This window comes from Bos indicus, chromosome 28 (genome assembly GCF_029378745.1).
Source record: "Bos indicus isolate NIAB-ARS_2022 breed Sahiwal x Tharparkar chromosome 28, NIAB-ARS_B.indTharparkar_mat_pri_1.0, whole genome shotgun sequence".
Taxonomy (NCBI): Eukaryota; Metazoa; Chordata; class Mammalia; order Artiodactyla; family Bovidae; genus Bos; species Bos indicus.
Window position 1 is genome coordinate 15008695 of NC_091787.1, and position 27659 is coordinate 15036353.

Consider the following 27659-nt stretch of genomic DNA (forward strand, 5'->3'; position numbering starts at 1 on the left):
TAACTCTTTGCGACCCCATGAATTGCAGCACACCAGGCCTCCCTGTCCATCACCAACTCCTGGAATTCACTCAAACTCACGTCCATCGAGTCGGTGATGCCATCCAGCCATCTCATCCTCTGTCATCCCCTTTTCCTCCTGCCCCCAATCCCTCCCAGCATCAGTCTTTTCCAATGAGTCAACTCTTCACATGAGGTGGCCAAAGTACTGGAGTTTAGCATCATTCCTTCCAAAGAACACCCAGCACTGATCTCCTTTAGAATGGACTGGTTGGATCTCCTTGCAGTCCAAGGGACTCTCAAGAGTCTTCTCCAGCACCACAGTTCAAAAGCATCAATTCTTTGGCACTCAGTTTTCTTCACAGTCCAACTCTCACATCCATACATGACCACTGGAAAAACCATAGCCTTGACTAGACGGACCTTTGTTGGCAAAGTAATGTCTCTGCTTTTGAATATGCTATATAGGTTGGTCATAACTTTCCTTCCAAGGAGTAAGCGTCTTTTAATTTCATGGCTGCAATCACCATCTGCAGTGATTGTGGAGCCCCAAAAAATAAAGTCTGACACTGTTTCCACATCTATTTGCCATGAAGCGATGGAACCAGATTTCATGATCTTCGTTTTCGGAATGTTGAGCTTTAAGCCAACTTTTTCACTCTCCTCTTTCACTTTCATCAAGAGGCTTTTTAGTTCCTCTTCACTTTCTGCCATAAGGGTGGTGTCATCTGCAAGAAGCAATTTGGGATGCTATGAGGCCATGTGTGGCGGGGGGGGGGGGGGGGGGGGTGCAAAAAAAAGTGAAGGAATAATTTTTCTGGGAGTCTCATCAAATGGGAATCTGGGTAAACTAGGGTGTGAGGGAGTACATGAGAGAAGAAAGGATTTTTCAAAGTATTGTTCAAGAATGACAAAGAACTTTAGTTACTTTGAAATTAGTCTTTGTCATCAGGTTGCTCTGGCCACAACACAGCTTGTGGTGAAACAAATGGATGAATAATAAGACTGCAAATTATCAAAAGTCTTACAACAGTGATTGAGAAGGTGTAAGGGGGGGAGGTGCTGTGTGTGCATGCTCTGTCATGTTCGACTCTTTCTGAGCCCATGGACTATAGCCTGCCAGGCTCCTCTGTCCATGCCATTTCCCAGGAAAGAATATAGGAGTGCCATTTCCTACTCCAAGGGATATGGATTCTTTACCAGTGAGCCAGCTGGGAAGACCTTGTGGGGGTAAAGAATACAAACTAATCTGAAAGTGGAAGGTGTTGTTACAAAGGGACATTCACTGTTGTTCCTTTCAGTTTTTGTTGATCAAGGTTTGCTATTTTATTATGTTAAAGAAAAGTTAGATAGCTGATCTATGACCTATGACTTTTATCATATGAATAACAATTATATATTTTTTCTGGGGCATTGAATTTTACTTTGTCTTGGGGGAAAAGGAACACAGGAAGAAGTGGAATAAAATTTCATTCAATATGTCTTTGTTACATATGAAACAAACTTGTCAACTCTATATTTTCTCTTTTTGTCCTGTCATCTGTCATACTCTGCTCTATAATATTGGCCAAAGTGATAGAATTTTCTCGAATTGAAAATGTAGGACATAGTCTGTAAAGTAACCAGATGTCAGATGAGTTCTTCAAGATTTTAATAATATCAATCAGCATGGCTATGACAGGCAAAAAGATTCCTAGAGTAATCCCTTTACAGTAACTGTTTTAAAAATGGTCTTTTATATTATTTGTAAATATAACATAAACATTATGTGCTATTTCTATATATAAATTTCCAAAAGGAACAATTTTTATAGTCTGTCACTGACACCTCACAGATTTTTTAAAAGAAATTTCCCTTTATTTGACTGGACTCTTTCATATCATTATCAACGTTTCTGATTTCATTTAGCTTAAAAACACCTAGGATTACTTTAGAGCAGAGTCAATTGGTCATGTAAGAAAAATGGTCCCTTTTCAGACAGAATCTACCATGTAAGGCTAAACTTTCATAGGTTAGAGAGGTGGATCGACAGCGTTCTTGCTTTCATTTCTGTAAAAGCAGAAACTGGGAGAGAAGACTGAAAACATAGAGGTGGTAAGGACTAATTCATTTCTGCTTTTTGTTGGTAATGTGATCACGTAATGACAGTCTTACTATCATTAACACTCAAATTACTTCGTGAACAAAATGAAATCTAAAATTTAGTAATTAGATGAGTTCACAAACAGGTAGCTAATGGCCTTGCAAACTAGGAAGAGTTCACTAGTCAGAAACTATCTGTGCATTGTTTTCTCGCAGGGAACAAATCACAGGACAGTGGCATAGCAGAGATGGAGGAACTTCCTGTGCCACGCAACATCAAAATAAGCAACATCACCTGCGACTCATTCAAGATCTCATGGGAAATGGATTCAAAGTCAAAGGACCGCATTACACACTATTTCATTGACCTCAATAAGAAAGAGAACAAGAACTCCAATAAATTTAAACACAAGGTAAAATGCTAACACAGCCTTATGTTCATTTGTATCTTAAAACTTTCTAATTATGATGCCATTTTGAAAGAAGGAATAATGTTGCACTGATTACTTATACTTGACATTAAAAATGAAAGTTATGTCATTTAAAAGCTGTATCCTTCCAAGAAATTTTATAAGAAAATGACACATATATGGGTTAAAATACACTTTTTTCTCCCAGAAAAGGTGAAATCTTAACTCTCATACAGACATAAAAATGAACGTGTTAAAGATTTTATTTAACACTAATGAGGTAACTGATGAAGTTTTTAATAGAGCCACTTCAAAGGATGGTCCAGAAAAGACATTTTAAGGACCAGGATATTGAAATAAATGTACAGTGGAGGCAAAACCCGTGTGGTGTTGGTGAAGAACAAGGGCAGGAGGACAGGGAGTACTTCCAGGGGACAAAATTCACTGGCATGTGTTTAGACAAGAATGACGGAATTGGTTTCGCATGTCTACAAATTACAGAGTTGTAGAATATATTCCGCAAAATCGGAAGAAGACAACCAGCAGAGTGTGCTATAGATGGTTCATAGTTTTCCACTGAAGCACACATTTTTCCCTATAAATAACTGCCAAAAGGAGAATATCAGTGGCAGCTTATAGACTTTAGAATATTTGTCAAAATACTTACGGGCTGAAAATTGCTTTATGTAATCAATTTTATTGTTTGAGAGTAAAAATAGCCTTTAGGTGTTTTAGACTTGTAACAATTCTCTAATATTTATGCTCTTAGCTGTCTGCTTATCACTATCTTAACCGATACATATCTCTCTCCAAAAGTAGCTCTAGAGAGGATAAATAGTTCTCTGACTTAAAAATTCTTTCTTATGTTTTCAGTGTTTTCACTGATATGAAAACTGATCTTACTTTAATATTTTATAACTAGATTTTAACTTGATAAATCTTTTGGAAGAATTCTTGTCTAAGATTTATGCATTTTACTATATGTGTATAGTAAAAGTATACATACTAATGGTGAGTGAGACTTATACATACAGATAAATGTGATAGGACAAGATTGATAAAACAGTAATTTCCTATGTTCCAATTTTAATCTTTCTAGTGTTGGATATTCTCTTTGGTGACACTTGGCTTCTTTGAATTAGCTTTGAAATGTTTAGCATTAAATGGTGAGGGGTCAAGATTTGACCCCCTTTCTTCATCCCATACTTAGAATACCATATCTTTGGAAATACAGTGAATATGAACCAGGTTTAGTTACCTTATTAATCATCGTTTTAAAATACCTAGACTTTCTGTGATATAGGCTCCACACTTGAATACAAGTAAAACAAATGTTACCACATTTGCATGTGAAGCAATCATTTATTTAAAAATATTCTGTCCCTTCACATATAAAATATTTAATAATGGGCTTCTCTGACTGAACAGCAGCAATATATTAAATAAATATAATATTTTAAAATATTAGAATATTGCATTTTAAGGAGCATATTAAGGAATGTACAAAGAAGAACATTATACTAGAAGTCAAGAAGATGAATCCATGTACACTTATGCCATTAGCTAGCTGTGTAATCTTTGCATGTTTCTTGATCAAATCGGGCCTTTTTTTTTTTTTTTTACATCTGAAGAATAAGAGATTTGAAGATAGTAATTGCTAAATATCTTTAAACATTTTAGCTAGGAATTTAATAAGTTCTTCCACACTGTTTACAGTTGACTCAAGTTATACTGCTACATTAATTCATCTTCTTCCACCCACCCGTACCTCTCTTCCTCCTTTCCTTTCTTAGGATGTTCCAACAAAACTGGTGGCAAAAGCTGTTCCCTTGCCGATGACTGTCCGTGGACACTGGTTTTTGAGCCCAAGAACTGAGTATACAGTAGCAGTGCAGACTGCCTCAAAACAAGTTGATGGTGATTATGTTGTGTCTGAATGGAGTGAAATTATAGAATTCTGCACAGCAGGTAAGAGAACTGGGTACAAATATGGGGGGGGGGGGTGCTTATTTAATAGTTCCTGGAAAGCTAATTATAGAAAGTATATTTTTGTAATTATTAAGTGATATTTATTGCATTGGTCATTTTTACATTGCCAGTAGCACTGTGTGATAGAACAAACTGATAGAGAGAGTGGAGGTTCTCAGCAAAAGCTGGGTAATGGCATTAAATTATTTCTGTGCTACATGCACAGTTTGATTTTTCAAAGTAAAGGCTTTAAAAATAAAAATTGATGCAGTATGAAAATATATTCAGCATATTTTGAGATTCATTTTGAGAGGGAGAAAGATCTTTTTTCTTCCTTTTTTTCATTTATTTTCACACTCTTGAAAGAAGGAAACCAGAAACATCATTCTCTAATTTAAGGAAATGAAGGTAGATCACAATGACTTTACTTAACAGAAATGTTATTGGACTTTTCACTTGAATGCTGATCATCTCTCTCTAAACTCATGTCGTGTGAGTTTGTGTGTCTCTGCTTCATGAAAGTACCTCATAGCCATTTGGCATTGGGGTGTCTAATGTAGAAAGCCCGTCCCTCTTGATCTTGAATTGTATCTTAATAGCCCAATGGGTTGAAAAGGTTACCATAACCATTCATATCGTATATTTATATACTTGTTTATTCATTCAGTCAAGAAACAAATATTTATTGAGCACTTAAATAGATGGTGAAGGGACACAAAGACATAGCTACCTGAATACATCTGTCATCCATTCTTTCTGTCTCTTAGAATAGGGCTTTGTTTCCTCTTTGTCTAGGTGATTGTTTCCTCTATAAAACTGTAGAAAGAGGCTAAATGTTTGTTTCCACACAAAGGAGCTTGTAGAAAGTCTTAGACACTTGCCTCACCTATTGCAGGTTGCTTAGCAACTTCCCCAGCTGAGGCATCCTTCAGATAAATCAGCTATTTTTTCCCCATAGCCTCACAGTAGATTTACTTCAGACTCAGGATGTGCTTAGCTACTGCTTTATCTCAATATCTTTTTTTTTTTCTTAATTTCAAACTCAGTATAAAATTTCCCATGTGGATATGTAGAATGGATGAAGGTTTAATGCTTAATTATTGTGATTTTATCTTCAACCTTTTTTGTTTGTTCTGTGAGGAAGCTGCTAAGGATCTCAGTGTATGAGAGCGAACAAAATAGTATCCCTCTGGTGCTATATTTCTTCCTAAGATGTCGTAGTTGTAAGATCCACCACTTTATGTATTGATAAGAAAAAATTAAACTGCCAATTAAACTGTGAAACAGTGTTTTCTTATTACATATACTAGACTCATGTCAGAGATGCTGAAATGTGGGGAAAATATATTTTAGAATAGATATGATATACATCATAGTCCAGTAGTCAGTAATTAAATTGCTAAAGATTTCAACATTGTATTAATAGTGTGTAAAGAATTCTCATTTTACCTGTATTTTATGTGTCACATTAGAATTACTATATCCCCTCAACTTTTCTCCTGAATTAAAATTCCTCCTTGGAATCCACCTCACGCTTACTCTTTTTACACATCTTTCCACTTGCCCTGATTCCATCCTACCAGGGATGTAGACACAGTAAAAGACACAGTAGCTTTTGACATTGTTTTAATACATGCTATTTTCCATAGAATTCTACCAAACAGCATCGTAGTAGTCATTTTTTAAGAAGCTATAATGTACCTCCTAAAACCCCACTTGACACTAAGGAAAAATGAGATAATATTTCTTCCTTAGCTTAAGGAAGACCTTTGGCATTTTCAGTTCAGAAATACCTGTCTAGATACTCCATTCTATAATCTATATGACTACATGAGTACATGTTTTATTTCTATGTATATAAAGAAAGACCTTTAGTTTTCTTTCTTTCCTTTAGAGTGATTGATCTGTTGCTCTTTTATTCAAGTATATCCCCTAAATATTCTAAGGAAGTTTTAGGGGTAAATAATAAGGAAAATGCCAGCTTATTTTAAATGTGCCACAATATTTTTCTATAAATCATTTTGTTTCCATGAGTAAAATCTAAGAATTTTTTTCAAAGCTTGTTGTTTCAGTTTATTAAAATAATTCAGAGCCTGTTTCACCTAAGCTTTATCAATCACCTTTACTCTGTAAATCTTAGAAAGCTATCTTATATATTGTCTTTTAACCTAGACATCTAATTCACTCAAAATTTACTGAGCATATATTGTATGCTATGCACTGTGCAAAGTACTGGAAATAAAACAATGCCACTGACCAATCTAGTTTAATCGGAGACACAGATAAAACCCCATAATAAGTCACAGCTGTCTATATATTACCTCTTCCCTTAGACTGAATTCTTTGAGAGGAAGAGGAATTTTTTTATCTTTTCAATTGATCATTCATTTAATTTTGCACAGTGTCTTGTATATCACGTGTCCTAATCTAAATAAATGTTCATTGAGCCAGTGACACAGTGAGTACACTATGCTGCCATGAGTAGTTCAACTAGATTGCTTTCATTTGGAAAGTCTTGAAATCTTTATAGACCAAAATTTTTGCTTAGATTCTAGAACAGGAGTTTGGCAACAATCCTCAATTTTCAAAACAAAAAGCTGGTAAAGAGATCAGCTTACTGTGAGAGATGCTTTATATTTTCACGAGCTCTTGTGTACTCAAAACTACCAACTAGTAGCCAGAGACGTAGTCTCTAAGTTACTAGCTTTATGGACATTTGGCAAATCATTAAACTGTGGCAGGCTTCAATCTCTGCATCAATAAAATGGTTATATTTAATCTGTCTTCCCAGCCTCATAGATTTAGGGAGTAAATTAGATGACCATTATTATTATTATTATTACTCCTTTAAATTATATTTGCTATTGCTTTCAGGTTACAATTAGATGACCATTATTATTATTACTCCTTTAAATTATATTTGCTATTGCTTTCAGGTTACAATCTTTTATTTGATTCAGCAGCTGATGGAAGAAAGGCTAGTGTGGTGCTGATTGACATTACTCGAATCCGTGTTCCTTATTTAACACTTTGGTTTCAGGATCTTTAATTTCAGCGAGTGAAAAAAATGCAAGTGTATTCTTAAAAACAACCATAAACAGAAATATTTTTGTAGAAAAAATGTGCCACAAAGACAGTGAATGTTTTCTTTTTAAGTGCAGTTTCTTATTTACTGACATGAGTTTCGCAAGAGAGTATTTGAATAATCTACAAATTATTAAGCATGTAGTCAATACTTTTGATAGTGTATTTTTAATAACAAACTTTTTTGTTATTTTCAGACTATTCAAAAGTTCATCTAACACAACTGTTGGAGAAGGCCGAAGTGATTGCAGGACGGATGCTCAAATTTTCTGTTTTTTATCGTAACCAGCACAAAGAATATTTTGACTACATTCGGTAAGAATCGAAAAAGATACATAATGATTTGCTTTACTAAGTGCCATTCCAAATTCTAGGCTCAGGTTTCCCTTGAGTCTGCTTCTGTTAAATAGGAATTTTAGTTTTCTTCTCAAAATATTTAATTATACTGACTTTTATTTCCTAGAATAATTAAGTAAAAGAAAAAAATCAGATCATGGGATTTTTTTTTTTTTTTTTTCCACTTCACTTAGATTCCTTTCTGTGATCACTTGTAATACCAACTCCTATCTGTTTGGGTGGAAGACCTTAAGCCGCCAAGGTTAAGGCTGATGAGCATGTCACGGACTCCTCTGATTCCCAGTAACTCAGTACCTTCTGTCTCATACCAACTAATGAAATTTCTCCTGAAAATGAGAGAATAAAAGGGTGACTGTCTCATGAGATATGGTGAATTAGGCGGGATTGTCAGGCTTCTGCCAACGTAGAAATCTCCCAGCTATTATACTGTGTTAATTATTCACGAGGGAAATCTTATTTACTTTTGAATTCTAGTGTTCAGTATTATTTTTAAGTTATCCTGTGTTTGTCCCTGAAAACAGTTTCCCAGAATTAAAAAGAATTCCATGTCACAAGTAGTTTTAATACTTACAGCCCTTTCATATTTGTAGAAGAGAATTTCAAGAGAGTAAATGGGTAGATGTGTGTTTTTAAGAAGCCTTTGACAGTGCTGTACAGGTTCTAAAACTTCTACACAGTAATCCCTATAATCTGTCATTTTAAAAGCCTTGCTCTCACTTTTTAAACTCCTGATGGGATTGTATATGAAAAAAATTTAGGAAGGTTTGTTGTTTTGTTTCATAACTCTCTAGTTTTTCTTAAATCAAGATGATGGTTCCAAATCTAAATAAGCTCCAAGCTATGGAAAATGCAAAGGGAAATAAAGAGACAGAGGTGAATTTAGGCATGCATGTTCTTCAAAATAATTGCTTTGCAATATCATATATTTTGATCATGAAAACAATTCCTGCCTTATGTTTGAATAGCCTATAAATACAGAGTTTACTCTATAATTCTCTTTCTGGTAAATTATTTACTCTTGAGTCTATATAATTTATGGAAAATGCTGTTCACATAATTTATAGAATATAAACTGAGAGAGAATACAAAGTATTATACTTGTCAGTTGTTGTATGGCAATAACCACATATGACTTAACAAGAAAGGCATTTCTTTATATTTGTTAAGCATAAAATTAGAAATAAAAAAGATCCACTGTTGCTATTTTCTTTCCAAATAAATACAGCAATGGAATAAGTAAATAGACCTTTGGTACTAGGCTTAGCCCTGGAAGGCTGCCAGCGTCAATCTTAGGTGGCCACTGGAGGTCACTGTTTCTCTGACTTTTCTCTGTCCTTTGGCCTGTTTTCAGGTCCTTAGATAACTCTAGAATTTGCTCCATCTGTTTTCAAAAGTTCTTCCAAGAAGAAAAAAGATAAAGACAGAAAGTATGGAAAATGGAAAGAAAATTGTATATATTGTATGATTGATTCCAATATACTAGTATAAAAGGTGTATTTACTAACAGGGAAATTTACCTTTGTTGGATTTTCCATGATAGTTGTAAAATCCATGAAAGTTAAATTTGATACAGTTTATATACATATACTTCAGTATGTATACATAAAATATATTTGCCAAGGCATGAGTACAGTTTTTCAACACTGATTTTTAAAAAGTTGTGTTAACTGAAACCACATTAGCATCAATGGATCTTGATTTTCTTTTTATGTAATGCATTCTAATCAGGGCACACTGTATCAGAATTCATTTAAAATGTCATCTTGTTATTCACAGTGCTTGACTAGAAAGGAACCTTTCACTTACCTGACACACTTTCCAAATCAGTATGAATTATGAAAAATCCCTAGATAAATTCTGCATCAGTCCACATGGAATGAACTCGTTTTGATCTCTCCCTCTAGGAGTGAATTCCTATATGAGTACTGCTTTATGTTACCCCAGATCAAAATACCACTTTTGCTCTTCCTCCTTGAAGTTCCCTAGGCGGCTTACTTGTCCTTAAAATACCTTTCTGTATCTTAAAGGTTTCCCTCCAGGGATCCCCTGATATGGGTAGACACGTGTAGGATTTCCATCAGTGTTCGGTGGTAGATTGCATATTCTGAGTTGATGTCTGTCACCGATAGTAAGACATTTCTCCTAGCCTAAGTTCCTGTTTATCTGTTTTCTGCTGTTACTACCTCATATAATTGCACTTGTAGATTTATGCAGAATACATGTCATATTAATAATTGGGTTTTGTTCTTGAGAATGTAATGAGGTAAGAATTTCTGATTCAGGACAAGATAGAGTAGACCTATTTCTCCCTTTCCTCCTACTACATACAATTAAAAACCAGGAGTGTTACCTATATAAAGCAAACGTAAGAGTCTGAAAGGTGGAAAGAAGGTCAACGAGTTAGGGACCTTGGGACCCGAAGGACAACACAGTGATGGATTTTCTGTTTAGCTCTCGTTCTGGACTAGATGCTAGTCATCAGCTCACATCAGTGGGCACAGACGAAAAAAATACCTGCCCCAAAAGTCTTCTGTGTTTACCCAAGTGAATCGGAAAGGGGCAGCCTTGAAGGCAGACTTTGTAGACAATAACTGCCTTTACTCCAGCTAAACACCACAGAAAAAGTATTTTTCTCCACACCACCAGCCACAGCCAGGTAGGAAACCTAGTCTTGCATCTTCCAACTGTTAGGAACCACCTTCCCCTCCTCCTCTACCCCTTGTTGCGGTAGCATCAGAGAATGCTAATGGGGAGCTGGTGTTTACAACCCACACCAGTGGCAACGAGTTGCCTGTCAGCCTTCCCACTGGGCTGGTGTCAGAAGGGGCCCAGTGGAAACCAGGACTCTTCATCATAGCCAAGGGATGATAATAAGGTGCTAACCCCTGCAGCGCCAGTGAAGGCCACACAGGAAGCAGTAATACCGTCTTTCTCTTTCAGACTTTCTTCACTTAGTATGGCAATCTCTAGGTCCATTGATGTTGCTGCAAATGGCATTCTTTCTGTTTTAAGACTGAGTAGTATTTATCTGTCAATGTACATTTAGGTTGCTTCTATCTCTGGACTATTGTGAACAGTGCTACTGTAAACACTGGGGAGCGTGTATCTTTTTGAATTTTCATCTTTTCCAGAGATATGCCTAGGAATGGAATTGCTGGATCGTATGGTAACTCTCTTTTTAGATTTTCAAGGAACCTCCCTACTGTTTTCCACGGTGGCTGCACCAATTTACAGCTACACCAACAGTGTGGGAGGGTCCCCTTTCTCCACATCATCTCCAGAATTTATTATTTGTAGACATTTTACTGATGGCCGTTCTCAGCAGTGTGAGAGTGGTGCCTCTTGGTAGTTTTGATTTGCGTTTCTCTGATAACTAGCAATGTTAAGGATCTTTTTATGTGCCTACTGGTCATGCCTCTTTGGAGAAATGTCTGTTTAGGTCTTCAGGCCATTTTTTAATTGAATTGTTTGTTTTTTGTTACTGAGTTAAATGCACTGTTTATTTTGTAAATTAACCCCTTGGCAATCACATCGTTTGCAAATTATTTTCTCCCAGGCTGTGGGCTGTCTTTTTCATTTTGTTTTTGGTTTCCTGTGCAAAAGCTTTTAACTATGATTAAGTCCCATTTATTTATTTTTTGCTTTTATTTCTATCGCCTTGGGAAACTGACATAAGAAAGCACTGGTACAATTTATGTCAGAGAATTCTTTGCAATGTTCTAAGAGTTTTATGGTGTTCTCTTATATTTGTTTTTAAGCCATTTTACCTTTATTTTTGTGTATGGTGTGAGGGAATCTTCTAACTTCATTCTTTTACATGTAGTTGTCCAGCTCTCCCAACACCACTTGCCGAAGAAACTCTTTTTTCCATTATATATTCTTGCCTCCTCCGTCAAAGATTAATTGACTGTAGGTGTATGGGGTTTTTTCCTGGACTCTGTTCTGTTCCATAGATCTACATGTCTATTTTTTGTGCTGTTATCATGATATTTTGCTTATTGTAGCTTTGCAGTATTGTCTGAAGTGTGGGAGGGTTATGCCTCTAGGTTAGTTCTTTTTCCTTAGGATTGCCACAGCAATTCTGAATCTTTTATGGCTCCATATAAATTTTAGGATTACTTGTTCTAGTTCTGTGAAAAATTTCATGGGTAATTTGATAGGGGTCATATTAATTTGATAGGGATCCAATTAAATGTAGACCGCTTTGGACATTTTCATAATATTAATTCTTGTAGTCTAAGACCATGGGCTATCTTTCCATGTCTCTTATTGTCTCTCTCGTTGGTATAACTGAATGGAAGGGACCAAGGAGCAGGAAGAACTGCATGACGAAGGTCCAGCCCAGTGGGAGGTGAGAAGTGTAGAGAAAAAAGCTGAGTGTGGTAAAGGGAGATACCAGCTCTATTCTAAGCAAAATGCAAGCAAGATGACCTGAGTAGTCAACTGGAAAGTGAAAGTGAAGTCCTGTCCGACTCCGCAACTCCATGGACTGTAGCCTATCAGGCTCCTCCGTCCATGGGATTTCCCAGGCAAGAATCCTGGAGTAGATTGCCATTTCCTTCTCCAGGGGACCTTCCCGACCCAGGAATTGAACCCAGGTCTCCCACATTGCAGGCAGACGCACTGGGCCTGGGTTAAAAAACTGAAGCAAAAAAAATAAAACAAGATGCTTTTGTACTGATGTACATGGACAACACTCACTCTAGACCTAAATTCTGGCAGACTTTGAAGAAACATTCAGCATGTTTAACCAGCGTTGTCAGTCCAGTTTTCTCTTCCCCAAATCACTTCTAAAACCCAGTAGGCTTATAGTGGATGTGATTTCAGCCATAACATTTCTCATTCCACTTTTGTTTTCCTGGCCAGGAAATTTATCATGTTAAAAGACCTCCAAGGTTTGTAGCAGAGCATTCTTACCTTAGGGTCACGGCTGGAATTTAGCTTTTTGTAAGTAATGTCAAAAGATGCTTTCTCCTTGATCTGATGGTAGGATGGATGAGCACCCAGGCTCTTAATAGTAGACAGTTGACTCGTAGTCTGTCAGCATTCAACTCTGTACATGAGTAGCTCTACCACCACCGTACCAAGCAGTGACCATTTATTTTCTCTTGCAGAGAACATCATGGGAATGCTATGCAGCCCTCTGTCAAGGATAACAGTGGCAGCCATGGCTCTCCTATCAGTGGAAAATTAGAAGGCATCTTCTTTAGCTGCAGCACTGAATTCAATACTGGGAAGCCACCCCAGGATTCGCCTTATGGAAGATACAGGTTTGAGATTGCAGCAGAAAAACTTTTTAACCCCAATACTAACTTATACTTTGGGGACTTCTACTGTATGTACACTGCTTATCATTATGTGATTCTGGTCATTGCTCCTGTGGGATCACCAGGAGATGAATTTTGTAAGCAGCGTCTTCCTCAACTAAATTCCCAGGATAATAAATTTCTGACCTGCAGAGAAGAAGATGGGATGCTGGTTTACCACCATGCCCAGGATGTCATTTTAGAAGTCATTTACACTGACCCCGTGGGTCTTTCTCTAGGCACCGTGGCAGAAATCACTGGTCATCAGCTCATGAGTTTATCTACTGCAAATGCAAAGAAAGATCCCAGCTGCAAAACCTGTAATATTAGTGTTGGACGTTAATGCCCACTTTTCTTATTCTCAGTCCCCCTTTCTTCCCGTAGGAGCCCTGATCCTCTGTTGTCCATTTTCGTCACCCAGATGTTTTCCACTGAAGCATGCACATGCCACTGTCACCAAGAGCGAGCCACCACTTCTCAGATTTCCGAGCTGTTGTAGTGTTCCCTGTTCCCTACCCTTCCCCCGACTGTGAGAGATGAGCTGTCCTAAGTTGTTTCTGACACCCTCTTGCCTAGATGCTGCAATGGTTTTATTTTTCCTTTATGCCAAACATAACCAAACTATTATATAAACTGCTTTAGTAAAATACAAAATAATGGCTTATAAATGGTGTTTAAATATGCTCTCATTTTAATCTACTGAACAAATATTGGGATAACTCCAAACCGCATGAAAAAGTGTAATTGCAGCATGAGTTAAACCTTGAAGCCTAGAATTGTCAGCACTTCCAACTTGTTGTTTGACAGTGTTATTTATGTTATTTATATTAGCTAACAGGAAACAACTACTGTGTTTCAACATAATAAATATAATAGAAAAATATTTTATTTGTATTGTTGTATAAAATATTTACAATCTTATAGAATATATAGAGTTACATCTTAATAGCAATTGTATACATGTCACGAAACCATTTCCCTTATCAAAGATGTAGTTTGTAAACCTCAAATAGTTGTGTATCTGTCCTGTTACAAGTACATAACTTTAATTAAACAAATTTGTGAAGGACATTATTCTGATTCATAAAGGTTATAAAATATCAGGTAAATATAGGTAAATATAGAGACAACAATAAGCCTCTGAAACCATCTGCTTCAGAAAGAGTCAATATTAATCCCATCCAAACTATATGAAAATGTGAATTTGTTCACCATTGTGCTTAAACATTACAGAAAAGAGAACTACAAACGTGGCTGGTATGAGAGAGAAAATGTGGACCTTTTACTTATTTTTACAAAAGCAAAATAATAAACGTGGTTTAATACAAAATAACAAAACAATATACACTGAAGTTAATGACACAAATAAAGTACTCAGGCTTCTTTTCCAAGCTGTTACAGCAAACATTTTCTAAACCTTTCATTTTATACAGAATGAGGAACAACTATAGTTCATGGGAAAATTTTTTGACTTTACAAAGTATAGACCTTGGAACATTAAGAAAAACACATATTCCCAATGGAAAAATAGTTTATATAATCTTATAGTAAAGAAAAAGATTAGCTATATAACTATGATCACATTAGATTATATGCTACAGACACATCTATCCAAAATACCTATTTTCAAATTTTAATACAATATTTTATTTTAATATAAACATCTGTCAGTTATAACAAAGATAATTCACAAAGTACATGCTATCAGAATGAACTTTGGTAATCAGAAATGTAAAATTTTAAGGAACAGATAAAATAATGTGCTATTTTTATATAGAAATAAAAAATTAGCAGTGACACATTCTAGTATATTTTAGGGTGCTGAAAGCCTAGCAGACTTATGGGACAAGGTCGTAGATTTTTTATCACTTAAAAATCTATTAGAGTTTCAGATAAATTACATTCTTACTAACTGTATCCCTTTCTATGTAAAATGAGTTTCTTTTGTTCTTATTGATTTTTAAAAATCATGCTCTTTCCATATGTCAGTATAAGCAGTCTTTGGACATTAAGTAGACTTTCTCTAACCAGTGGTCCATTTAACAGGTGGACGCTTTATATTACCTTAGGTTTGATAAAATAGATGTTTTCTGAAGTAATTATACTGACTCTGCATTTTCTCCTTGACATGGAGAAGGCTGAAGTTTATCTTCCAATTATATGTTACTTACTGTATTTTCCCCCATTTTAATCCCTTCTATTCATGTATAATTACACTTGCCATCCATTCTTAACAACAGCTAAAACTCCCACTAAAGTGCTTCAGTTTTCAGTTGTCATACTACTTAACAAGAACGGCAGAGGAAAATAAACTTGCCTTATTGCAGGTGAAAGTGATCACAAACATTTCCTGAACCTCAAATAGTTTTGGCCACATCTTGCTTGCTGATGAGGACCTCTAATAGTCTCAGTTTGGCTTTTATATGCTTGTATTCATAGTACTCATCTGCCATTGGTATCCGATCTTCCTTTTGTGGACTTCTGCAAAAAAAAAAAAAAAAAAATATATATATATATATATATATATATAAAATCTATTAGTTCATTAATGAACCAAGTCATTAAAAATCCTTTTTTAACTCTTGTGAGAAAAGGACAGGGTAGCAATTTCCGCTAGATTTTTGCATCAAGTCTCTCTTCCTCTTCATTCATTCCCTCTTCCATGTGTTACTAGGTTTCAATGTAATAGTGCCCTGAGAAGTTAATTATTATAAGTGTTTTGCAAATACATTGTCCAGTGCATAGACATATAACACTGGGGAAGTGGAAAGGTCTGTGGGAAATAAAAACCAGAACCCTCAAGATATTTTTTTACCCAGTCTTTCTCCTAACATCCAAGCCTGTGCAGAATATTCAGCCCTTATAGTGATAGTTGTTTAAAATATCAACCTAAAAATACTACGAAAATTACATTAACAGAAATAACTTATAAATCTATGGTAATAGGAGGGAAAAGCTCAGTAGCTACCTTACAAACATGAATTATTTCTAAACTTTATTGTAATTATAGTACTATGTCTGTTAATGTATAGAAGAGACACAGAGAAGTTCCTTTAAGGAATCTGAGTCTAAATTGTAGTGGTTCTTTGCACACTAATTCTACTAAGACTAGGCTAAGGATCATGCACATTTTTATACATATGCCTCCTGCCAGATGTTCTTAACATTTACTTTGAAGAATAATTGGGTAACATCTGGAGTTAAAATCATCTGCCTTCCCAGAAAATTACATTGCCAGGATATATTTTCTAAAGGACAAGAGTTAGTTCAGGATCTCCTTAGTTAATAAAGATGGCCAATTGCTTTTAAAATATTTCCACTCATGACTTTGAAATACAAGGACTGGAAAACCCAGATGAAGTCACCACCATTGCTACTGAATATAAACACAGATATTCTCTAATATAACTATAGCTGAAAATGGGTAAAAAGCAAACAACATATACCCCTTCTATTTTACCAGTATATAAAGTTATATTTCTTACCAATAAAAGAACAGCTAACAGTACACATAGATTTGTGTACTGTTCTGAGTTCTGAACTAGAAATTTCAGGGCAGTATATATAGTGTTACACCACCAGTAGATAACTATATTCTTTGGGAATCTATAAAGAGTCTTCCCTGAAATCTCTAGTTCAGAACTCAGAACAGTATACAAATCTATAGCCAGAGTTCCTCTTAGACTAACATAATTCCTTTGACTCCATTCTGTATTCTGGGCCAAACTTATCATAACTGGGTATCTAAATACTACCTTAATTTGTGTAAACATACCTAAGTGAAGAAATAGTCTAATTTATAGGGAAACACTAATAGTTCACGATGCAATTATCTCTGGTCCAGCACACTCCCCTTTAGCTAATAAACAAGAATGCGTTGTACTAAGTATTTCCTTAACCACTTTTCTCATTATATAAAACATACATAAGCATTTAGCACAGGTCCTGGCTCATAATTGTTAAGGTCATATCTAGATAATTATGCTTCTTGCATAATGACTATTACCAAGAACATTTATAGAACATTACATTTTTTAATAATCTATTTGCATGGTTATTTTACCTATGGACAGGTAACCCTTCCCAATGAAATGTTTTAGAAAAGCAAGATCTGTATTTCGTAGCCATTCAACTATTTGATTTTGCTTGTAATATGGCACCGCTTCTGCATTTAGTTTAAGTGTATTACCACAAGAGGGCAGATAACCTCAACCAAATAGTAAGCATATCTGAAGTGGGTTTCCTACTCACTGGTGCATTTAACATACTACACATAGAACATAACTAACCTCCCTGGATGTCAGAGGCGTGCCAAGTACCACTGCAGACCCATTTGGCAGGACTAATAACACACCATAAGGTTCTCAAACTCTTTAAATTGCCTGTGTTTGGATAGGTTAAAAAATGTAAAAGTTGTATAGGAATTTTGTAAAGGAAAAAAAGAAAACAAATTGTTTTATATTCTGAATTTAACAACCACATAACATTTCTCATTAGATAGTTACCATCAGCAGAAAGGTAGGTCACTTGGACTTATATAACAGTCAACTTAGAACAAAGAACTAACATGGGCTGAAAGATCAAATAGATTTATTTAAGGTTTGATTCAATAGTTATAATGGGATTTATTATGCAAAGTTAGGGAATTTAGGGAGTTCATCTTTTATTTTTTTAAAGATTCATGTCTTACACTTGATAGCTACAGCCTCCTATAAAACATACCCAATAATGATACTACCCAAATGTTGCATTAGACAAATGCTAGTTGTAAGTCACTGGAAATTATGTCTTGTATAAAGTCACTGTTACTGCAAAAAAACAAAAAATAAACAAACAAAAAAAAAATCCGAGCTTACTCCTAACTCTTAGTTCTCTAGGAGTTATTAGCTTAAAAAATATCTCTGCCCACACTTACCTTCCTGTTTGTTTAAAAAACTGTTCCTCAAATTCTCTCAAGGCTTTCCGAAGTCTCTTCTTATCAGCCCTAGTTTCTCGGAGATGGTCAAGAAGTACAGGCCTGTATCAGGTAGAATATATATTTGCCATTATGGAGCTCTGGCATAACTGAGAGAGATGAGCAGAGTTAGCTATTTAGCAAGAAGCTATTATGATACAGAAGTGTTCTACTTAAAAGAGTGCCTTTTGAATAAGGATGACACATGTAGAGCCTGACCAGAGGGGAACACATGGCAGGGGGCATCACAGAGGATGAAAATAACATCATCAGAAGATGGAAAGGACAGATGGGAGGCAAGCAGACTGAGTCCATTATAAAAAGTGGGGACAGTAAAGGCCACATGAGTGCATGAGGGAGAAAGCATTTTGGAGGCACACTCATCAGTTATCTGGTGACAGACTGAAGACAGGCTAGAGGGAGAGATTTTAAAAAGAAGTCTACTCTGAATCTCCACTGTAGGGGGAATATCAAAACCCTTGGGAATGAAACAAAGCCCCAAAGAAAGCTGTAATTACGTTGCAGATTCTACTTACTTCATTCTAAGAGAGAAAAGTCAACTACTGACTTGAGAGCAGGAGGCTTTACCTTGGGAGCTTGTGTCTGGTTTCAGAAACTCTGTGAACTCCCTGAAATCATATATGGGCATTTTCTATAAAGAAAATGATTCCATTGCTTTCCAAAGAGCCCTACACACTCCCTCCCACCCACCCCCCTCAAAAAAAGTACACTTGCTTTAGAACAGCCTGCCACCCAACCAAGAAAGAGGAGAAAGGGAGGGAAGAAGGAGAGAAGAAGTCAGGGAGGGAGGGAAGGACGGAAAAATGGAGGAAGAGGGAAGATTGATGTTCTGCTTCCAAACAGGTCACTCTTCTCTCAGCTGAAACTGCAGTGCCAGCTGATAACAAGCACACTAAAAATCTCAGCTTACAACTTAGTCCTTGGTCTTGTCTCAGGTATTTGTGGGGATTCCATCCCTTTCTTGGGGCATATATACTCACCACACTGTTAAATTTGTTTAAAAAAACTCATAATCTGGCCTATAATATACAAATGAAAGAAGGCCAAATGATCAGAGGAAGGCCAGCTACTGAATAATATTAATAATGACACTAATGAAAATCCAAATGGCTCCTGACTGAGGACCCATTAGAAGAAAAAGGTCAGCTCATTTACTTAAATCCCAGTCTGGCAAAACCATTTTATCTAAATAGAATAGACGAGAATAAAGGTCCTGACAACTTTTGGCCCAACACAGAATCCCAATTCCTTTTGTTCTAGCATCATCAAAGGCCAACACTGCCAGGCATTAGACTGGTACCAGATCCTGCTGAAATGAGATGCAGGAGTAGAAAACTGAACATCAGCACTTATGACATCTTTAGGACCATACTGGGCTTCCCAGGTGGCTCAGACTAGATAGAGAATCTGCCTGCAGTGCAGGAGGCCTGGGTTCAACCCCTGGGTCAGGAAGATCCCCTGGAGGAGGGCATGGCAACCCACTCCAGCATTCTTGCCTTGAGAACTCCGTGGACAGAGGAGACTGGCAGGCTACAGTCCATGGGGTTGCAAAGAGTCAGATATGACTGAGCGACTAACACTTTCTTCACTTTACGACCTTATTAGGAGCCTTGGTTCCTCATGGCTTTGTCTCCTCAATTTCCCTGTTAGGAGGATAACCAGATTGTGTTTTCTGGTAAATGGCATTTTTTAAAGAGTGTAATAGCTCTTCTGAGTTGTATATGGTGTGTACATATAAGGTCCCCCAGACCAGAAGTAGTTCCAACACGACTCCACGCTTAGGACTCACACTCACATGGTAGCCTCGTGTAAATTGGACATGGAGAGGGTTGGTGGTTTGACTTCCTTCTTTTCATCAGGGAGCAGGAGCTTCACGGGCTCAGTCTCATCAGAGTGTGCGAGGTGATCGCCAGCAGGAGGGTGAGATGCTGGGTTTGGCAAAGAAGGCTGCTGACTTCCCTGTGGACAGTCTTCATCAGAGTCTTCTTCCTCCTGCTTATCATAAGAAGAGTTCAGTAGAGTCACAAAGTGCTAAGTGCCTCTTAGGGAAGCAGAAACAGGAAAAGGGAACCATAAATAGACACCATGAAAACAGTAGGTGACCCCTGTGCCTACTGAGAACCAAGAGGAATGCTAGCTCCGTTGCATCAAAAGAAAGTTAGCAGAAGCTAATAAGCAAATGAAGCACCCATGCTGGGCTAAAGTGCTTACCAAGCTCAGCTTCCTCTGCCGGCCAAAGAAGGCACAGACAACGGGGATGTGTTCCAGTCTGGGCTGCACTGCCTAGTAATCTTCCCTCCCCCAGACTTATGGGCCCCAGCCTCATAAGAGTTAGCATGGGTGAGCAGAGATGGACCACAGGCCTCTGTGTCCTCCTGTCGCCCAAATCAGGCCCTGGTCTGGGCTCAGATACAGAGAATACTCAGAAAATGGACAAATTCAGGGAACCGCTTCATGAAGGCCAAAAACAAAATGGAGATTCTCTGTAACCTGTTTTGATAATGCTTGTCACAACCAGAAGATTTTCTTGCAAGGAAATCTGAGAACCATTCCCTGTTTTAAATTACGCTTCCTTAACGGGAAAATCTCAAAGAGTATGAATCACTATGTCTCTGTGTTTAGAGTTGTGGAAGTATAAATGTACTGGAGTATACTTAAATTTGTATCTGTTAATATTCCTTTTCTTTTAATACTGACATCTTGAGCAAGTGACTGTTCTAATATTGGTGGTGTAGGATTTGTGGTGCTTTTCTAGTTCTGTATTCCCATAAATCATTCTTAATTAAAAGTAGTCTAACCTGATTTCAGTATTCATATTTTCTATTGAAATAAATCTGCTTCTGTCTTACACAGTGATGGTCAAATGGTACCAAAAACAAATGCAGCATTATTATGAAAGAACACACAAATCAATTTTCATATTAAAGGAGAAAAATTAACAACACCCAGACTAGAACGGGTTCTGTTTTGTCTAGCTGTGCTGTTGTAAATTAGGTAATGCCAAAACAATGAAACAAAATGCTAAAACTGGCTTCAAAAATAGACTCGCTATATAGTCCTGTTTCACAGTAGTTTTAATTAACAGCCACTGTTAAGTACAGTGTGGGAGCTGAGGGAAACCTCGGTTCTACACTGTGATACAACTGGCCGTGTGGGCAGGATATCCTGCCAAGAAGGCTTGCTTACCCTCTCCTGGTGCCGCCTCCCTAACTAAATATCAGTACAAAGCACAAGGACAGGTTAGTAGTGAAGGCAAGCTTCCCAACTTACAATTGTTGGAATAAGGGAAGGTGTGGACAAGATTTGCTTGATAATTCTGTATCGGTCATAAAGAGGCTTTATGAGGTTCTTGTCTTGCTTCGTTACCTGGAAAACATGACATTATTGTTCCTTTCTCAAACAAGAATGAAAACACATCAATGTTTTTAACAGGACCAAAAAAAAAAAAAAAGTTTTGAAGCCTAAAAGTAAGGGAATGTACTTAAATGCAATAGTAATCTTCAAAAGGTAGGTCATTGATAAGATACTGTATGAAGCACATGCCAATTTTCTTCTAGAAAAAGTTTCTTAAAGGAGAGGTCCAAGTTGATAAAGATGTTTTTAGAGCTTACTAGAGGAATCCTCAGTGTTTAAATGGTAAGGTGCCTTTAATTATTTAAAGAATTAATAATTCTTTATTTCTTCATTCTTAAAGAAACTAATGGATGACTGAGGCCTATCAATTTTTCTTCTGGAACATGTATTTTATCTGGACTTTCAAGATTCTACCCACAGACACCAACCCTGTCCAGGTCTTTGTCACTACATTCTTGGATTATATGCTATCTTACTGGCTAAATCTGACATAAACTAAATATTTTGGATAAAACAGTAAACCTCTTTTGGATTCTCAATTTCCTACCTATACAACAAGGATGTTGGGAGTTTAAAAAGTTCCTTCCAACCAAAAAAAGTGTATAACCTCTTGGCCCACCAATCCATTCTGCCCTTTGACTTATCCCTAAACACTACTTTTCCCATGCCTCAGGTACACACAATTCTAAATGGTTTCCTACTTCCCTATTAACCATCTGCCTAACTACCTACCTACCTCTCCATCCAAAATGACCAAACTCCTCTGCTTGCTCTGGTTTTCCTTCCTGATGTGTGTCCCACATGACGTTTCTATATATTCACCACACACAGACTCTGTTTCCCTCTGGCCCCGTGGATCTCACTTGGCAGGTGGTGGGAAGGAAATGGTACAAATAGCACACGGCACAACCACCCCAGGGTCCTGACTCTGCCCTCCAGAGCCCCCATGAGAACCCTGGAGGAAGAGAAAATGGCTCAAATGTGTACGGTTTCAGCCTTCTAGCTATTCTCCATTCCAGCTGAGAACCATTCTGGCCTCTGCTGATCTTTCTTCACAGAGAAAAGGAAGTGAAGCATTTCTGTATCTTGCTGCCCGGGCCTCACCTGTTGTCTGTGTTGTAGTCTTGTCTGCCCAGATAAATTACATCATGTATTTCTTCAAATTCTCATGGTCCACATGTATATGCTTTCCTACCCCCCATCTAATAACCCAGGTTTTTATATATAGTAAAAGTAGTCTGATTTTTAGCAGTCTTCATAGAAATTCCACAGGCTATCTGACCCAAGGCTCTTTTATTTTCAGTAGAAAGAAAGACCACCTCTCTATGTTCAGTTCATTTATTGGTTAAGTAACCCCAAGAACCTTTCATTTTCTAGCCCAATCATTCCTTAAAGGTTTTCTTAGTCATTATACATTTTTACACATGAAAAATCCACATATTACATGGGATTTTAACAGGTGACAAAAAAATTTCTCAATTCATAAAACACTGAAATGATCTTTTATTCAGTACCTTATTGGGACTTACATTCCATAGAAAGCACTTTGAAAGGGTGCATTTAACTATTATTGGCATCTCTCTATTGCAGTTTGATTTTTGTGATTTTCCTTATTTTTACAATAAAAATATTTTATATTGTCTGGATTCTATAAAAGCTAAATTTAGTCTTAAACGAGAAAAAGAAAAGAGTGACCAAAAAGTAAGTTAGAATGATGAATGCTATTACAGAAAGGTTCCTCCCACAGATGCTAGATAAAAGTCAGAGCAGGTATATAACATATGGAATTCATCTTTCACTCGAATGATTCTGATTTACTCTTAGGATCACTATTAAAGTAATCCCCAAAGACAGATGTGAGGGTTCAATGGCCATAAGTACAGGACACTGCCAAAACTTTAATGCCTTCAGTGCTTATCCTCGAATACATTTGGACAGGACAGCAGGCTGCCTGAAGAAGAAGGCTTAGTGGTGAGACATGCCAGGAGCTGTCTTCCACTCAGGGGCCTGTGGAGAGTAGCTATCACGAGGCCTGCAAAGTGGATCTTCATGGAGGAAAATGAGTCGAGGTAGGCTCTGCAGGACAGGTACCTCCAATCAAGGGGCAGAGACACATTCGACTCAGCTATTCTTCATTCCTCGGCCACTTTCTACTGAGATTCAGACCATTTTCTCCTCTGAGTCCAATGGCTCTTTCTGAAATGCATCCTGCTCCCCAACTCTGCATATTAGTGGCTGGCTATGACATAGTAGTAGTATATAACTTATGTTTTTTTATTTAAATGGAGAAAACAAGGACCGTGTTGAATAACCTGCAAGAGCCAGAGAGAGATCCAGAGCATGAATGGGTAGTCCGATCTTAAAGATAAATTTAAGGATATAAACCTTGAAGCTAAATGACCCTTCCTTCCTGCTCCTCCATTTTTATGGCATCAGAAAAAAGACTTCAAGAAGGATAAGCAAGAGGGGACCATGCATAGAAGGAAATTTGACAAGCTTTGTTGACAACTTGACATCTCCATCGTAAAAACTGCCCCACCCCACCCCATCCAGGAGGTTATTCCAATCACCAAGGTCTGGAATGGCTGCCCCGAGCAAGCTGGTTTTCCAAGCAGAGCTGCTGCTGAGTGGTCAGCCCCAGTGTCCATTCTTTCTGGGCCCTGGTCAGACAGTCGTTAGAGAAAAAACTGCTGCAGCCTAAGTGCTTTTACCACCATCCCTGTTTCCTTTCTCCCCATGGTACTGGTCCCTGTGTTCTTTCACAGGAAACCACAGAAACATAAAAATCACTCAAATCGTCACCATATAAACAAGCTCTCTCTTGCAGAGGGAGGCAGAACTGACATTCCCCTCTCTGGACAGAGAGTGATGGGAATCCATTATTCTTTAGCCTTAAGGACTCAAGTTCTGTCAAACTTTCCCTGAGTCTGTCTCCCCAAGCCCTCACTGAGGGAGACAGTCTGTGTGGAACAAATCTGTTTCAACTAACCAGTCAGTCCAACAACACAGGAGGTCACTAGTGAACATCACCATGCAAAACAGCTGCTGGAGAGGATGGCCAGGTCAGCTCAGGTTTCCAAGCATATGCAGATCAATGTTGGCCTTGAAAAGAGAGGCCGCAAGTTCAGATAACTGGCTTCAAAAATTACACACTATATTTAATTTGGAAAATTATAGACTCTCTGAACTTTAGATTCTTAATATGCAAAATGAGGATTATTTTTAATTATCTTATGTAAATATCCCTGGCACAGAGTCAGGCAACTAAATGTTATTTAAGTCATCAAACTACTTGATTTGCGGTTACCATCAAGGTTGTAAATTACTAAAAGAGGAAACCATGGTGCTATTAAAGCATAAGTTTAATAAATAATGAGAAACTATGTCAATATGAATATGCAAAATGAAAAAAAGGATTCATAATTATGTAGACTGCTACCTTTTTTTAAGGGGCAAGTTAAGAATGTATATTGATCCTTTCTTGTATATGCCTTATATAGAAACTCCAAAAGGACACAAAAAACATTACTAACAACAGCTGCACCTGCTCAGGGGTGGGAGACCTCAGAACTGGAGCTGGCAGACGGGGAGGAGTCTTTTTAATGTGTAGCTTTTTCTGTTCTTTCAACTATGTGAGCAAGTATCACCTATTCAGAAAATTAAAATTTTTTGAAAGGATAAATAGACAAAAGAACTTGATAGGATATTCCTTTTGGTGCCTTTTACCCTTCCCCCAATGCACAACTCACTAATCCATGATTAAATTTATTTCATCTTTATAATTATTATGTTTTTTAAAAATCTGCTTTTCTCTTCAGAGACACTACAGTTGATGAAGGGGCAGCAGTAGTAATGGTCATTACTCACCCACATGTAAATCTGTGCTGTGCGCCTGACCCCACCTACAGTTCTTGGAAGGGACAATAAAAAGGGGAGAGGTGCGAGTTCCAATTCAGCATTTCAGAGGAAGACATAAACAGGCATCATAATCAGAACTGAGGGGTGATTCACTCATTTTCAGGGCTCAATGCACACCCTGTGACCTGGAAGTGACTATCTCCAAAAATCACCCACAGATGATAGAGGGAGAAAATCACTCAGTGGCAGGATCTGAACTGACAAGGCCATGCTGTAGGGTCCCCTGCATTTGTCAGTTTTAGGATGAGCTCTGACTAAACACCAATGGCAAAAATTTCAGGAAGAGTCATAAAAAAGGCATCTCTAGAAAAGAAAGAACTCATCTTGAAAGCTTTAATATTTAATGCATTTTAAGCAGTAAAGCAAAGACCCTAAATGAAAATCATCCATCATTTTGAGTTTAAAGAAATGGGACCTAATGAGATCACCTCAAATGCTAATCAGTTCCCTAAGGAGCCAAGAATAACACTATCTTAGAAATTTTCAGTCCTCCCTTTGTGTCTTCTGTGGCTTCTAGACTCCCCCCTTAGGAACCATCCATAGCTGCCCGGCCACGTCAGGTTGGCTGTGTGAAGTTCTCCCAGAACAATCCTGCAGCTTTAGGTCCTGAGACACACACATTCCACAGCAGGTGATATCTGTTTAAAGAATCTAACTTTAGCCTACTACAGCGATACGAGGCTTCTCTGAAGGGACTTCTGACACTAGGAGTTTCCCTGGTGGCTCAGATGGTTAAGAATGCAACGCAGGAGACCCAGGTTCAATCCCTGGGCTGGAAAGATCCCCCGGAGAAAAAGATGGCTACCCACTCCAATATTCTGGAGAATTCCATGGACAGAGGAGCCTGACGGGCTACAGTCCATGGGGTCACAAAGAGTCAAACACAACTAAGCAGCTTTCACTTTTCACTTTCTGACACTAAACAGTTCAACAGATGGCTGATTCATGGCAATGTATGGCAAAAAACCTTCACAGTATTGGAAAGTAATTATCTTCCAATCAGTAAAATAAAATAATAGAAATAAACAGCCATTTAAACAAGGATGACTTCTAGAGAACTCAGAGTTTTTCTGACCTTCAGACTTTCACTTACATGTTTTTATTTGACTTAAATGCCTCAGCAGGGTGACGGACCATCCCAGTTTTCCAAGGACTGAGGCTTTTGGTGGGCCATGGAATTCTCGGTGCTAAAGTTAGGAAAGTCTAGGGAAAGCTGGGATGGTGGGTCACCCTACTCGTGAAATATCTTAAAACAAGTATGTCTGAAACAGACCTGCTAAGCTTCCTCTCCTACCCTCAGTGTGTGCCCCTCTAGTTTTTCCCCATCAGTAATGGACCCATCTCCTTTCCTTCACTCCCTACCACCCAGTGATTCAGCACATCCTTTGATTCTACAACCTAAATAGAGTTTGAATGCATCTGCTTCTTTCCATCTCCACAGTGAACATCTAGTCCAAGCCGCCCATTTCACCTTCCCGTTTCCACTCATTTTCCTATGATTTATTCTGCATAGATCAATCAGGAAGATCTTTTATGTGTAAATCACACCATGCCACTTTCACACTTGGAACCATTCAACAGTTTCCTGATACTTTCAGTGGCCTGGGAGCTCCTGTGTTATGGGCCCTGACCTGTCTTTTCTGACTTCATCTCATGCCGCCCGGTGCACTAGCACTCAGACCTGAGAATTCCAACCACCGACGAGCTCTTCCTTCAAAGGCCGCCGTACTTGCAGTTCCATCTATCTGGAATGCTCTTTGCTGCTCTCTTGGCCTGCTGATTCTTTTGCATTAAATGTCACAGGACTTCCTCACCACACTATATAATACAGAAACCATTCTTATTATTTTCTATCATATCATGTTTCTTTGCACAGTACTTATCGAAATCTTTAATGGTTTTATCTATTGAGTTATTTCTTATATCCCAACTCCCAGAAAAACATGAGCACCATGAAGGCAGTAACCCACATCACTTTACTATCTTGTTAATCTTTTTATCCAGCACATACCACAGTTCATAACACTGATAGGCACTCAGATCTTTTTGCAAATGAATGACTGCCCACCAGTTACCAGGCATCGCCCTTTATTGTCAAAACAACTATATTAATAGGTATTATCTGTATTTTTATTGATGAGGAAGTTGAATATCAGAGAATTAGTTCACTTGTGAAGCATACATAACTAGAAAGTGGCTTATTCAA

The 27659-nt window shown here is 37.6% G+C and overlaps 2 protein-coding genes across 14 annotated transcripts in view; one reads left to right on the forward strand and one right to left on the reverse strand.

The window, feature by feature from the left end:
* The window catches only part of PHYHIPL (phytanoyl-CoA 2-hydroxylase interacting protein like), a 104510-nt gene extending 90421 nt beyond the window's left edge, over positions 1-14089 (forward strand). For all 5 annotated transcript variants that reach the window (XM_070782056.1, XM_070782057.1, XM_070782060.1 and 2 more), the window contains 4 exons: positions 2298-2494; positions 4285-4459; positions 7741-7858; positions 13015-14089. In XM_070782056.1, coding sequence (XP_070638157.1) covers positions 2298-2494; positions 4285-4459; positions 7741-7858; positions 13015-13549 — 1025 coding nt within the window. In that variant the 3' untranslated portion in view covers positions 13550-14089. The remainder of the gene's footprint in view (positions 1-2297; positions 2495-4284; positions 4460-7740; positions 7859-13014) is intronic.
* The window catches only part of FAM13C (family with sequence similarity 13 member C), a 141127-nt gene continuing 127542 nt past the window's right edge, over positions 14075-27659 (reverse strand). For 6 of the 9 annotated variants that reach the window (XM_019954091.2, XM_019954097.2, XM_019954093.2 and 3 more), the window contains 4 exons: positions 21452-21547; positions 19977-20176; positions 18122-18223; positions 14075-15687 (listed from right to left, as the gene is read on the reverse strand). In XM_019954091.2, the coding sequence (XP_019809650.2) occupies positions 15564-15687; positions 18122-18223; positions 19977-20176; positions 21452-21547 (522 nt within the window). In that variant the 3' untranslated portion in view covers positions 14075-15563. Of the gene's footprint in view, positions 15688-18121; positions 18224-18908; positions 20177-21451; positions 21548-27659 lie in introns of those variants that run through there. The other 3 variants (XM_019954095.2, XM_019954090.2, XM_070782062.1) reach the window with 2 other exon arrangements.